Source organism: Sparus aurata, chromosome 11, assembly GCF_900880675.1.
Source record: "Sparus aurata chromosome 11, fSpaAur1.1, whole genome shotgun sequence".
NCBI lineage: Eukaryota > Metazoa > Chordata > Actinopteri > Spariformes > Sparidae > Sparus > Sparus aurata.
Genome location: NC_044197.1, coordinates 31,512,811 through 31,527,693, shown reverse-complemented (window position 1 = coordinate 31,527,693; position 14,883 = coordinate 31,512,811). Strand labels below are relative to the sequence as shown.

Below are 14,883 nucleotides of genomic sequence, written 5' to 3'. Positions count from 1 at the left end.
CATATTACTTTAAAATGATGGTAACTATTAATATGTAGGCTAATATACTGCATTTTAATAATAATAATAACAATAACAATAATAATAATAATAATAATAATAATAATAATTACAGGTTAAAACAGAAATATAAAAACAACACATTAAACAAGAAAAGAGACAAGTTATATATTTAAAGCAATTTTAAAAAGTGTAGTTTGGGTGAGTGAAAGTAACTGGCCCAACTGACTACTATCTGTAAGTAGTCCCTCGACACTTTACTGTATGAAAGAGCTGTGAGAGTGCATCGACACCATCGACACCATCACAATCATCATCATCATCATCATCATCATATAGAGCCGTATCTTCCGGAAGAATGTCGTTTGTAAGGTAACTAACGTAAAAACTAAAAAGGATTGAAGCTGTTCTGGCGGATCTAGGTGGACAAACACCGTTACCTGGTTTTCCCTTTTATTTGTTACTCAACAGTATTGTGTCTTCGACACATTGGCATATCATTAAATAGTGCCATATAAGCAATTTGTTCGGTGTACCGACCATTTGGTTCATACCTTACTGTTGGGCCGGTTAGCTAGCTAGTACACGCTATCTGCTGCGTTGTTATGACAGCGAACTCTGGAGTTAAAAGAGGGATTAACTTAACTATTAACCTGTTGACAGCATTACTAGCAATATAACTAGTTATTTACTTCTAGTTCAAATTGTATATGAAGTGTATAACATTAACTAACATTACGTATTTCCACATACAATAAAGTATGTCGTGTAACGTTTAAAAGAGCAACAACATCTGGATTTGTGGATAATCTGAGTTTGGGGCAAAGCTAACGGTTAACGTTCGTTTTTCTAAATCGTTAAAAACGCGGAACCCGATATCCACAACGACAACAATTGAAAACAGTTTTCTAACCCGCCTGGCATCTGTCAACATAAAACAAATGAGATTTACTTTGTAGAAGTTCAATTTGCCTCTTCAGCGCTTCTCTCTCCTCCATGTTTACGACTGAACCGTGACGGCACAAAAACAGCGACGATAATAGGCGCTTGCGGATGATGTGTTGTATATTGCCCAATCACAGAACGAGGTCTATGGGTGGCCATGGGCGATCTGGCCCTCTTCCTAGTCTTACAGGCTGGAATCTCATGACAGTAAAATGTGTGTTGCACGTACGTATCTTTGATTTTTTTAACAGGATAAATAGGCAGTCTGTTATGAAGACCCAGAGTGTTCGATACAAGTCACAACAATACATGGAATGTTATGGAATAAACCATACCAATTAACATCACATGCAAAGCTTTTGTACAAATACAGATTTAATGTAACCACAATTTACATATTCTAAAACATCTAATCTTTATGTTGTTGTTGTTGTTGTTATTCAGCTTATTTGCAGAATGTTGCCAATCATTATAATAACTATAAGTGTTGCCTTCACAAAATTCACCTTGCTATGCACTAGCTGTCTAAATATACTGTACAAGTTCAAAACACTCAGTTGCTGGGCTTTGGTAAATTATTTCATTATTAACTCAAATCTCTTCAATTGTACACAGAGTAAGTTATGCTTCAGACAGCCTGAACGAATGTGAAGTAGTACTTGTTAAAGTAGTCTTTACGTTGTTAAAGTAGTCTTTAACAAGTGTCTTTCTGAATGCAGACCTTCAGCAGTTTTCATAGGGACTGCCTCTTTTTCAGGAAGTAGTATCAATTCATTTCATCTTATTTCATTCTGTTGACTATCCAGATCAATCGGGGCAACTCTTCTGAGGAAGATAAGTTGTTAGATAAATTGTCTTGTTTAATTTGAACCACAAAGACATTAATTCACATCTGCACATGTTGAGGTCATGCAGAAATCACAGAAAAAAATATATATCAGAAGCCCAGCACAGGAAATTAAAGCTATTTGCATGCATGCATGCATAGATAAACACCAAGGGGCAATTGAAAAGGCTTAAGTATTTTTGGCTATAAAAAGGCTGTAAATTGTATAGAATATTATGAAGCTGGTAGGATTTCATCATAGGGCCATAGACGCAGTCATCATTGTTACCTCATTAGGTGATGGATAGTGAATTAACACATATTTATTTACGTGAAAATCTTCCAGATTATTACTTCAAACAGAGTACCACGTGATTAAATCTTTTCATTAGTCTCCTGTAAGACTGCACTGAGGGCCCATTCTGCATGTGCTTCGCGAATGACTTGCTGGCTGTCAACTAATTTGAAAACAACAGCGTTACAATCTATTTGCGTTTCATACCATTCATGACCTCATTCGAAAAATAGGGCCTTCATTATTGACAATAAGATTTGTACGTGTTTTGCCAACTGTCTGTTCCGTCAGAGGAGGCTGACGCTGATGACGCCGCTTTGAAATGAAATGAAAGGGGAAGTGAAACTTTAGGCTGCTGTGGCTTTTGGGACGCAAACCAGAACGACAGAAAGCAAACTTGAAAGTTGCTTAGGAAGAGAAGGTAGAGCTAACTTTGTCAGAAATGCTTGATATGGTTTGGAAAGCAGTCTAAATTAGTCAATATTAAAGTTGTTCCATTGACGTTACATTCGAGTTTGATGTGATTTCTGTCTGAAGTTGTAACGTCGCACTAACGACAGCTCGTGTGTTCAGTGTTGTAGCTAGCTAGTTAGCGAACTAGCTTAAGTGTTGTTAACAAAAGTGATAATAGTGTTTATGTTATTGTAGTAACTCCTATGTACTTCGTGCACTAGTTATTTGTGTGTGTGTGTGTGTGTGTGTTTGTGTGTTCTTATAGTATCCTGCTGCGTCTCCTGGCCTCAGCAAAATGACGTCAACAGACTACCTGTACTTCATCATAACAACAAAACCTGAATACCCAAGAAACATCAGTGCTGGCTGCATATGTTTTATCAGGGAACACAAGTACAGATCAGATATGAGTCACTCTCCCAAAAAGTTGCCTGTCTTCAAAGCCTCTTCCTCCTCCTCATATTTAGATTATATGATAGATTTGAGTTGCATGGAGCAGCTGAGTGCAGACGAAGCTGAGCTGCTGCAGGCCCTGCCTGAGGACACAGATAGGCTTAAGTGGTTCAAAGAGAAAAATACCCTTCAAACAGCAATGGGACTCACTAAGGGTACTCCAGTGACCGTGGATCAAGAAAAACAGGGGCTTCGAGGCATCATCCGCTTCATCGGGAGACTGACAGAGCCACCATCATTCTGCCCCTTATCAGGAACCTTCTTTGGCATTGAACTGCAGGTGGGACAAAAACGGAAATAATATTGGTAGAATATGCAACTGTACAACTGTCTCGCCATTTTGCTTGTACTCAGAGCCCCCCACTCTTTTGCCAGCGAACATAATGCCGAAGGTGGCACAGTGCATCATCTTGCACAAACACTCAGCACTTAACAGTGTAACTAATAAGATATACTCTGTGGTCAGTTTTCATTAGAACTACTTTTCTAACGACATTATTTGTGGCGCTTACATCACAGAAAAATCACCTTTTAAAACATTCAAGAGCAAATTGTCCTTTGGGAATCTGACTGAAACGTCCGTGTTATTCAATATGATTAACAGAAGACATTTTCAATATTTCAAAAGGACTTTTCCTTAAGGAGAAAACTAGTTTTCTACAGTGCATCAAGAAAACTGCATTTTACAAACATAATTCAGGGTGCAAACACCACATCCCAGCCGGCCACAAACATCATTAGAAGTACATATTTTGTTGGATTTAGGTCATTACATCAGGTGACCTATGATTCATACTGCGCCTACTATCCCTGCGTTAAGAACACAGGTGTTTTGAAGATATGCTGAACATTTTAGAATGTGGTCTCACTACTCCTTTTATATTTAGCCCCATTTCACACTGGCACCTTTGTAGTCCCAGGCTTAGTTGATTCACTGGGGATAACCCCACAAAGTTGGGGCCAACCACACTCTGGAGCAGGGCCAGCAAGCCCAAAGATAAAGTCAGCTTAGCCCACTTTGGAAAGTGCCATCGTGAACTCTCTTAGCCTGGGGCTGAATCAAATCAAATCAGTTTTATTTATATAGCCCACAATCACAATCACGTTGCCTCGATGGGCTTAGACACAGGATCAAACGTGTTTTGAAAGCACCTTAAATCACTGTTTTAATACTGTGTTAATAATTGGATTGGTTTTAAGTTTTCATCTTGAGTAACCAAATGTCAAATTTGAGTGAAGTGAGCCTTTAGGTATAAATGTATTTATAATTACCACTAAAATGTACAGATTCATTTACAAACACACTGAATTGAGAGAGTAAGTGACATTAATTCAGGACTGCTGCTATGCTTGTATCCCCCCAGGGAAAGGACAAGGGGAAGGGGGATACTGATGGGACCCATGGATATAAAACCTTCTTCTCCTGTCCAAAAGATTGTGGCATTTTTGCCCCGTTCTCCAGAATCCGGCCTGTGGTTCCCAGCACCTTGTCACCCTCCATTCCTGAGCCCTCCCAACAGCTGGACACAGAGGAACTCGCCCCAGGGGACAGAGTCACTTATTTCATCAATGATAAATGTCGGCATGGAATGGTGGTGGAACTGCGGGATGAGGATGGAAAACATGTTGTTCGGATCTCCACAGTAAGGAATGTTTTATTCTTTAAATTTAACCAGTCCAAAAATATCTGAAAGAAAAACAGTAGTGACAGAAATTATCTCAATAGAGTTTAAAAAAAGTTATGTTTGGTTTTTTTTGCTCCTTTGAATGTATTTTTTCAAAATAAAAATATATTTTCTATGTTTTATTGTTATGAATGTAAAAATCTTGTTCTGTTTCAGGACAGGGATGAGAATGGAAAGAGGGGAGGCGAAGTTGAAGTTCCACTACATGCGGTTGCTAAAGGGGAGGTTCCTGCAGGTTTGAGCAACTCTTTACATGATGTAGTGTGAAGCTATTTCTCACACTTATATAAAATTTGTTACAAATATGTTCTTCACTGTAGGGCCAGAGAGCATGGAAGTTGATACTCCCCTGGAGAAACCAAACACTGATGATCTATACTTGGATCTGGCTTTGGACTCTGCGGTAGAGGTGACTGTGGCTGCAGGCAATTCATATGGAACCATCCGCTGGATTGGCACTCTCCCTGGTCGACAGGAAACCATGGCTGGACTGGAGCTGGTAATGTTTGTACTGACAGCTTTCTGTACAGTTTAAGATTCATTGAAGTATTTCATATACATTCACATTGCTTTCAGTGTTATTCTTTTGCTTACATTTAATCTTGGTTGTACTGGTTTTATTCTTCTGTGTGTATCTGTCTCAAGGATGAGGAAATAGGAGTGAGTGATGGTACCTTCAAAGGTGAGCGTTTTTTCAAATGTGCCCATAAGAGAGCTCTGTTTGTAAAGCTAAGCTCCTGCCGCCCCGACTCACGAATTCAACGCACATCAGCCAGTCACAGCGAGAGGATGCCAATAGTGGAAGAAACAGGTCAGGAAACGAGCTTAATGCACTCCTTTCTGTTTAGTCTTCAGTTAAATCATTGTAATTTTGCAGTCATTGCTGCCTTATGAGCACAGTTTGGCTCGAGGCAGCAGAGAGACAAATAATTATAAGTTACATAGTGAGATATTTAAATTTTAAATGATACGTTCTAAAAACATATCAGCTAAATCTTTTTGTTGTTTTTTCCTTTCATTTTATAATGTAAAGGAAAAAAAAAGTGAAAAATATTATAGTAAATACCTCCACATTTACACTTGTTATAAGACCAGTGGAGTTCAGTGGTTCAGCACACTAGGAGAACTATCTCCTAATGGAGCTGGTTTTGTGCACGAGTTATGTAATTAAGTGTTGAAACAGCAAACAAAAACTGTTGACAAAAAGCTGGAAACAAACTGAGGGCCAAATATACACTGAAAGATACAATATCTACGATGTTTAAAAACAGCAAGACCTTTCTTCTGTATTTTGTTGAGTTGTGTACTTACATTATACCATTTCTTCAAACCCAAAGAGATCCAATGGTTTACTTAAGTAATGTGCATTTAATTTGGTCACTTGTTTCCATAACATCCAGGGTCTTATTGTTTCTCTAATAACTGTACAAAATGACCATATTTCTCAAAGCAGAATGATGCATTTCCAGCTAGTCCAGTTGTTTGAGCAGCAGGGGGCAACACTGCATCAGCGACCATCCCCAGATGGACATCTAATTGTGTAATGTGTTAAGGTTTTATTTTACTTCCATCATGATGTATGTATGTGTTACTTTAGAGAGGGAGACAGAGCGCAGCACAGGGAAGCTGGAGACTGTTCCTCCAATCAGCGCGGAGCAGGTTAAACCATTATTAATTGGGCGAATGAGGGGGATCCAAGGCCACTGCAACTCCTGCTACATGGATGCTGCCCTCTTCAGGTCAGGATGATGAACATGTGACAATTAATAATGCATTGACAGAGGCCGCGTTTCCCAGATTCGTTAAGAAGCTCTTAAGTGCTAAGATCTTCTTAGGAGCGCTCTTAAGAACGCTGTGAAAGAAGGATGTGTTTCCCAGAGTCGCTCTTAGCTTAAGAAGATCTTTCACTAAGAAGGAAATGTAAGATCGAGCTGACCCACTCTTAACAGCCTTCTTAGCGACCAAATGCTCAGTGATCAAGCTGCGTCAGGGAAATTTATATCCTGCGGACCACTGGTGCAAGAAACATAGGCTAATAGTAGAGAAGAAAAAAAAAACTTTTTATTGAATTACACGTTTAAGTTTTCCACACACATCTGCATATATGAGTTTATAGCACAACACATACAAAAAGCCAGACAGTTTACATAAATGCATACGTGCGTCAGCACTTCTCCCCCCTGGACGTGCTGTCAGACCGAGCAACCCGCTGCAATTTTTCCCTCAGCCCGGAGGTGCAGCTCCTGGCTGTGCTGCGTTTTTACGCAGTGGGGAGCTTCCTGGAGGTGGTGGGGGACGGCACCGGCCTCAGCAAGGCATCGGTGTCACGGAGTGTGGCAGCTGTGACACCGATTCTCCTGCGCCATGCCCGGACCCACATAAAGATGCCCACCACACGGAACGAGGTCCGCCAGGTCCACCAAGGGTTCCACGCAGTGGCTGGGATCCCTCGGGTGATCGGTGTGGTGGATGGCACCCTCATTCCAATCCACAATCCCTCCCTGGTGGATCCGTGCTTGATCGGCAGAAAGCACTACGCGGCCATCAACACCCAGGTGGTGGTGGACCACAATGGCCTCATCACTGACATCGTCGCCAGCTGGCCAGGAGGCACACACGACAGCTTCTTGTGGGCCAACTCAGCTGTGGGGCAGAAGGCTGGCAGAGGAGAGTTTGGTAGGAGCAATGAAGGGAGATTGATTAATGAAATTGAACGGGATACATTGCGTAATGCAGATAAAAAATAGAAATGCCCCGCACCTGAATCCTGGGGAAGGATGATTGGAACCGAGATGAAGGGACGGTTGAACTGCGCCTCGGCAAGCGCCTCGGCAAGCGCCTCGGCAAGCGCCAGCTGTCTCCGGTGCAGCTCCAACCTCTCCTGCTTTATCCGGACCATCTCTTCCTGCAGGGCAGTTTGTCATTCGAGTTGGCCCTCTATCCCCCGCAGCACCACCAGCTTCTCCCTCTCCAGGCGCACCAGCGTCTCGCTGCAGGTGCAGGTCGTTATTGCGGGCCGCCCTGTTGAGCCTCCCCGCATGCGGACACCGGGCCCTGCTGGTTGGCACACGGGGACAGGGCACGGTTGTGGGGGTCGTCCTCTCCTGGGGGCATGCATGTCCCTGCTCCGCTCCCGGATGGCTCCTCTTCATCCTCACTTTCTGAGAGCCCCTCGTCCCCCTGAACATCGATGCCCCCGCTAATGCCTTCAGAGGCCGTCTTCCCGATGATGGAGAGGACTTTCTCCTCGTTGGGAGTGAGGGTCGTCCCACCCGGTGCTCCACCACCCGTGCCCATCGATTCTCTCCTCACCTTCGCACTCTTCTTTTATGTTTGGCTCTGGAGCTCCTGCCACTTCTTCCTCACAGCACCCCAGTCACGAAGGCCACATGGCCTGGAGGGGGACATCTTTTTGGCTATGGCCTGCCAAATACGGTTCTTCACCGTGATGTTCCTTTTGCCCCTTTTTCCCCCGAATAAAACATCACGGTGCTGCCAGACCTCGTCCACTAAGATGCCCATCTCCTCCGCAGTAAACGACGGTGCCCGCTTGTTTCTTTTGCTGCCGGTTTCTTCCATTCTCACATGTGTGTGCCTATATTCACGGGGGTATATATTCGCTAATGGGCTTGATTACTACTTGGATACACCTGTTGGCACACACACACACACACACCCGCACTCCCCCACACACGATACATGCGTAGCCTAATTGCACCTGTGTGGGGGGACCACGGGGCGCTGTGTGTGACTTATGCGCTGATAAAGAGGTGGGTGATCGATTGATTCAGTTTCAGCACCACCGCGGTGGACAGCTCCCACTAAGAGCTTCTTAAGAAGCTTCTTTGGCTTGATCTTAAGGTTCTCCTAAAAAGGCAGTTAAGAACGCGTCTGGGAAACACCCGTATCTTAGCGCTCCTTCTTAGCCGAACCCTTCTTAAGAGCCTTCTTAAGTCCTTAAAAACGAACGAATCTGGGAAACGCTGCCAGAGAAGGTTTAGTCTGTTTTATCCCACTTATTATACAAAATAAATAACTGTATTGTAGACCAAATCAAAAAAGCATTTGTTAGGATATAACATTCCAGATACCTTGATCTCAGACTTTCTCTGTTTTTAAAAGTGATACTAAAGTCAGTTGGAGTTGTAAGCAAGAACCGTTTTCTACTCAGTGTTGCATTCGGGGACACACTGTTGTCAAGTATTTAGTGGATTTACCGCAGCCCCATTTAAACACAAGAAACAAACATACTGACAACCTACTTTACTGAATCCGCATGTACTTTTAACCCTCTGAATTTGAGTGCATTTTTTATCTTACTGAAAGAAACTGGCTGCTTGCAGTGTAGGAGCCAAATTAAACACTTGTTTCTGTCTGTTTTCAGCTTGTTCTCCTGCTCCTCTGTGTTGGACTCCATGCTGTTCAAATCAACAGAACCTCAAGACACCCCAATTCAGAACACTCTACTCCATGACATTGTTAACCCTCTCCGCAGGTATGTGGTTTTATGTATTTTGCAAGACAGTTAATTATTTTGTGGTAATGTAATAATGAATACATATTCAATATGTCACGTTTCTTGTAGGGAGGGCTTTGTGAAAGGCCAACAGATCATGAAACTCCGGCAGCAGCTGCAGGAACACGGCTACAGTCACTCGTTTACTACAGATGAGAAGGGTGAGTTTCATCTGGAAGCCTTAGAGCCGTTGATTATGGTTTTGGTCTACAGTGACACTAACATAGCTGTTGTCTTTCAGATCCAGAGGAGTTCCTCACTGTCGTCATGCACCACATTCTTGCACTGGATCCTCTACTCAAACTGTACCTATAAATACTATTTCCCACTACATTTATAATACAATAAACTTTTGAAGAAAGTTATAATAATTCCTCTCACTCTCCCATTCAGCTCAGCAGCAGGTAAAGTTCAGGAGAGTTACTGCTATCAGATCTTCTTGGACCAGAACCACAGCCTGGTGCTACCGACAGTTCAGCAGCTGCTGGAGCATTCGTTCCACAGTTCAGAACTCAAGCTGGCAGAGGTGATAACACATTGACTGTGATGCTAATTTACCACATTTTTGTTATCTGCTGTCTTGATTAACATTAGCATGAAGCACTACAAAAAATTAACACATTTTTGTGATTTTGTTATGTGACATTATGTAACTTTTTAACATTTTAATATCAGCTTTAAATCATTTTGCGTGTACAGTGTCTTGTTATAGGGTGAATGGTCACTTGTTTCTGCACTGTGCAACTTCAGTGAGAGGGTGAGACTACAGCTTGACATACACGTTCGCTTCAAGATACAAGTTTACAACACATTATATTATTGTGACATAGTTTTGTTTTGCAGTTAGCTCCTTTATTACATCTGACAAACCGTTACACACCTGTGATTGGAATTCACGAAAGCGCTGTTGCACTCAGAAACTGTACGCGGCACCAAACAGCACAAAATGCCGATTCTTGAGTTTTGCTTTAAGGGGTTAAACTGAAATTCAGTGAAGGGTTAGCAGGAATTATTTAAACATGAAATATTTAGCTTCATATTTTAACATTACATTAACCTGTCACATGTGGTCTGTTTTGACATTGGCTGTCATGGGACCATTATAAATGTTTCCCTGGATCAAATCTGAACTTGTGATTAAAATGGTTTATGTGAAGTTGCCATGACCAGGACATCTCAAACAATGTCAATTTTGCATTTAAGGTAACATTACTGACTAAACAACCCTTGACAACATCAATGATAAACATTCTCTTACATGTTCGTGTCAGGGGTCATGTCAGTTTTATACACATCCCTTCAAAATTGACTTAATTGTAATATCATTTAAGTTAAACAACCATATCTTAACATTTTTAAATGTAACAAACACATTTTTGCCATTATCTTTAGCACAAAACCTTTAATTATGCATTTCAAATTGACTCTCTTTGGATAACCTAGCCAAACGTTTTGTTTCTGTACCAAAATTCTTAGATCTAATGGCTATGTCAACTCAAAACAGGTCTGTGATATTAATATAAAAATGTGTTCATCTGATGCTTTGCCTTTCATAGGTTGATTCTCTTGGCCTTTTTCTCTTAGCTCTGATTGTCCAGTAGATGGCTCTATCAGACAGAACGTCTCTATTCATGGATTGATTTTTTTTCTGTGCATTCTGTTTAAACTTTTCATTTTACTGTCTCATAACTGCAGGTGCCTTCCTGCCTCATCCTCCAGATGCCTCGTTTTGGAAAGAAATTCAAGATGTTTGACAAGATCATTCCCTCTCTGGAGCTGGACATCACTGACCTCCTCTCTGAAGGTACTGTGAGATAAACACGTGTAACACATATGGATTAACATGATTTAACACAAACACATAGTGAACACACGTGTGTTCTGTGTTTCAGGTCCTCAGCAGTGCATGCTGTGTGGAAACTTGGCGAGGGAAGAGTGCGCAGTCTGTTTCAAAGATCCTCTTTTCAGCCAGACGGGATTCAAAGTGTTCTGCAAAACGTGTTCATCTCAGGTGCCATTTGTGTCATTGTGTGGACAGGAGTCATTTTGTCTGCCTTTAGCATTCATAAAAGACTTTCTGAGTATAGAGTATACAGATTGATGTCACTTTTCATTGTGAAACCACCCACCTCATCAGCACTGTGTCAGCTGTGTTACAGGGAGGAAACAAATAAATGTCTTAAAAAGTAAAGGCAGGAATGAAAATCACAGATGCTCCAAACAATATCATGCCCTGACAGATAAGTACAAATATTTGAAGAGTTTTGCGTCATTTAGCTTTGGTTCTCTTTAGTCTTTAGCTTTCTGTAGCTATGGTTACAGGGACAATATTTCTTCAGTCAGATTTTAAAATTATGATTAGAGATTCCACTACTGTTTACATGTACCCTTAATACAGTGAGCTGTAGTGGTTCAAACAGTTGAGAAACATCAAATCTGCCAGACACTGAACAGAAGAAGTATCATGTGTTTTTTTTTTCTTGCGACTTTATCAAGAAAATTCAATTAATTCATTAATGCATTTATTCACTCTACCTTTTAATACAGTTTTCAAGATGGAACCACATCGTGTCCTGAACAATATTTGTATTTTACCCATCCTTTATAATTAAGTAGGAATCTATGCAGCACAGACTTCTCTTCCTGCAATCGTGCAAGTGGACTTTTATAGCTCTAAAAGACCGACAAACTTAGATTCTGGCTATGTATTATTATATTTTAAAACACCATTTTATTGACTCATTGTCTCAAGCCATTTTTTGACCATCCTTTAACATTCCTTAAATCTTTTCAGATCTCAAACAAAAAAAGGTGTATCGGACACATACCAGCTCTGTTTTGTTACTGACATGTTTCTGTCCCTCCTGGAAGCAACATCAACTAATGCTACCCCCATTTGAGGCAATCATGTGCAGAATTAGTGTATTTATTCCAACCAGAGAGAAACGATCAAAGTGAGTGTTTACATTGTAATTGGGTGCTAAAATTTTTTTTTTTTTCACCACTCCTCTCAATCTGGCAAAAAAATCATTCAGATGAGGCTGGATTGGATCAGTCTCCTCCGAATAAGGTGGTTAGATGAGACATTTTCATACTGATCTATTATCCTAAATAATAGTGGAATATTAGGGTCCATGTTAAAGCAGCTTGTAGTGTAAGTAAGTGATTGCACAAGGGCAGGTACTGACTGAGAAACAATGACATCACATCCAAACTCGCTGTTCATAGATCACTTGGTGTAGAGCTGAAACCCTGGCAAGGGACAAAAAATAAGTTAAATTAAATGTTTGAGTAATATATTAAATAGAAAATTACCAAATATTCTCTGAATATTCATTTGAAAATAGTCCTTAGTTGCATGTTTTTCTCTAGGTGCACTCTCATCCTCAACGGCGCTCCCATCAGCGAGCTCCTCTGGACATTCCCGAAGGTTACGTGGCTCGCGGAGCTCCTCACTCCCTGACCAGGGACAAACTAGAGTTGTTTGCTGTGCTCTGCATCGAGACCAGCCACTATGTGTCCTTCATCAAATACGGACCAGGCAGCCAAGACTGGATCTTTTTTGACAGCATGGCCGACAGAGAAGGTGAGTGGTCTGTTTTTATGTAATTTCTCATTCATGCACCGTTTGTGTATGTGCTCACTGGCTCAGCTGTGCGTTGTGTTCAGGAGAGAGAGACGGATTCAACATCCCGGAGGTTCAAGCCTGCCCCGAGGTTGGCAGGTACCTGGAAATGTCTCCCGCAGAGCTGGCCAATCAGGTGCCTCGAGAGATGGAAGGTGTGGCGAAACGTCTCTTCTGTGATGCCTACATGTACCTGTATCAGAGCACCAGCATGTGTCTGTATCGCTGAGAGGACACCACATGGCACTGGAAAACCTCATAGCTTTGTCACTGCACAAAAGGACAAAAATAGTTTTAGCTTTTGCTGTTCATGTACAGTAATGTCCTTTTTCTGGTTTGGTTTGTTATTCTTTATGAATGTGTTGAAGTACACACATCATATATATTAGGGATTGATCAGCATTGCTTTTTCAGGGCCAATTATTTGTATTCAAGGAGACTGACTTACAATAACTAATATCTGGAACTGATAGACATTTGCAGGAAAAATTTAAATCGTAGTGTCAACATTTAGAATAGCCAATGATGGAATGTAACTAACTACAATTTACTCATGTACTCTACTTAAGTACAACTTGAGGTTATAAAGATACTTGCAGATTTCTATTTCTTCTACTTTATTGTTGTAATCTACTGCATTTATAAAATTTGATGAATGTCATTAGTTGCTTTGCAGATTCAGATTATTCAGCGCTAAGAGCCTTTTTACTTCAGACATGTGACCAATGAGATGGATCAATAATCGGACATCAACACAGATGATCAGACAAAAGCTGAGCAATCAGCCCTAATGACCAACCTATCCCTAAAATATATACATAGATAGATATCATTTTCTGCCTGGTGCTGGGAAAGTATTACCTGGGTTTCATAATTTATATTAATTATACCATGTAATTTACTGACATTGCTTGCTCAATACCTTTGCACTACTTTTGTTGGACTGTAGTAACAGTTTTCTCTTGATGTTTGATAATTATCTTCAAAAGTTAGATTTACAATTTTTACACTGAGATTGTAGCAAGTTTTGCACCTGAACTCCAGTGAAGAAGACAAGGCAGTAATGGTTCAGAGTGGCCTGTAATTTAGAGTCCACTACACAGTGATTTTGTAAATACTTGCTCAGTAAGCTTACTGTTGTATCTTAACAGTTTTTGATTCATGAGAGATTAGGATTGTGGCTGGACCAGTTGAGTTATATATTTCAGTAAAATGTGTGCAGATTCTTTGTAATTTTGAATATTTCAATTTATTTTCAGCTTTTTTATATGAAATGCACTTTTTTATGTGTGTGGGAAAGGTAAAAATGAAAAGTTGGTAAAACTGCTCTCTGGTTATGGGTCCAACCTATAGTTGGGGCCTTTTCAATTCACGGAATGCTTCATGTTTATTGCTACCGGTTTGGATATACAGTACAATGAATAAAGGCATATCTCTGTTCAACACAAACTTCATGTGTTTTTAATGAAGGAGGCGAAAGTGCTGTAAGAGCTCTGCTACTTTTGGGGCCAATTCAAATAAAAAAATCCCAAATGACCCCCAAAACAAATCAGAATATTCAATGTTTTCATATATCAATTATCATTGTTACTTTATTTATCAATTTTAATTTAATTTGAATGTGATCATATGTTTGTGATTTTCTCAGCAAGCAAATGTGCCCACTTATTACCAGGGTCATATGTTGGATTTACCATGCTCTCTGTGCTAAATGTAACATTATTAAATCACTTGTTTATTGCTTAATTTGCCCATGTGAGAGTCATGTGCACCTTTATAAAGGTTGCCTATATGTGGTGTTCCAGGGATCAATCTTTGGTCCCCTGTTGTTCAGTTTGAGCATTTTTCCTCAAGGCAACATCGGCCAAAGTTACTGTAAAATATGCTCATGACGCTTTTCGCTGCAATCCTGAGGCCTTTTTATTCATTACTGTGTGTTTTACACCCTGAGTGTATTAAAGACATAAATTAACTGGATGTCTTAGTTTCCCACAACTCAATAATCACAAAACAGAGATTGTTTTTATTGGAATCTCAGCAGCAAGATAAATGTTCTCATTTTGCATCTCTCTCTCTGGAGTACAA

At 40.6% G+C, this 14,883-nt stretch overlaps 2 protein-coding genes across 3 annotated transcripts in view; one reads left to right on the top strand and one right to left on the bottom strand.

Moving 5' to 3' along the window:
• Positions 1-1,068, bottom strand: part of zc3h3 (zinc finger CCCH-type containing 3) — a 70,600-nt gene extending 69,532 nt beyond the window's left edge. The window contains exon 1 of the mRNA XM_030433047.1: positions 953-1,068. Coding sequence (XP_030288907.1) covers positions 953-998 — 46 coding nt within the window. The 5' untranslated portion in view covers positions 999-1,068. The remainder of the gene's footprint in view (positions 1-952) is intronic.
• Positions 246-14,544, top strand: cyldl (cylindromatosis (turban tumor syndrome), like). Of its 2 annotated transcripts, none has more exons than XM_030433050.1 (15): positions 246-372; positions 2,785-3,252; positions 4,337-4,615; positions 4,814-4,892; positions 4,978-5,156; positions 5,303-5,468; positions 6,255-6,396; positions 9,042-9,152; positions 9,243-9,334; positions 9,415-9,478; positions 9,567-9,699; positions 10,869-10,977; positions 11,066-11,184; positions 12,546-12,759; positions 12,843-14,544. In XM_030433050.1, exons 2-15 carry the CDS (start codon positions 2,815-2,817, stop codon positions 13,025-13,027), a joined length of 2,310 nt encoding a protein of 769 aa, XP_030288910.1. In that variant the 5' UTR covers positions 246-372; positions 2,785-2,814; the 3' UTR covers positions 13,028-14,544. The 2 variants fall into 2 exon arrangements, with proteins under 2 accessions (XP_030288910.1, XP_030288909.1); XM_030433049.1 differs by lacking the exon at positions 246-372 and adding an exon at positions 2,185-2,487.
• Positions 14,545-14,883: the final 339 nt, after the last annotated feature.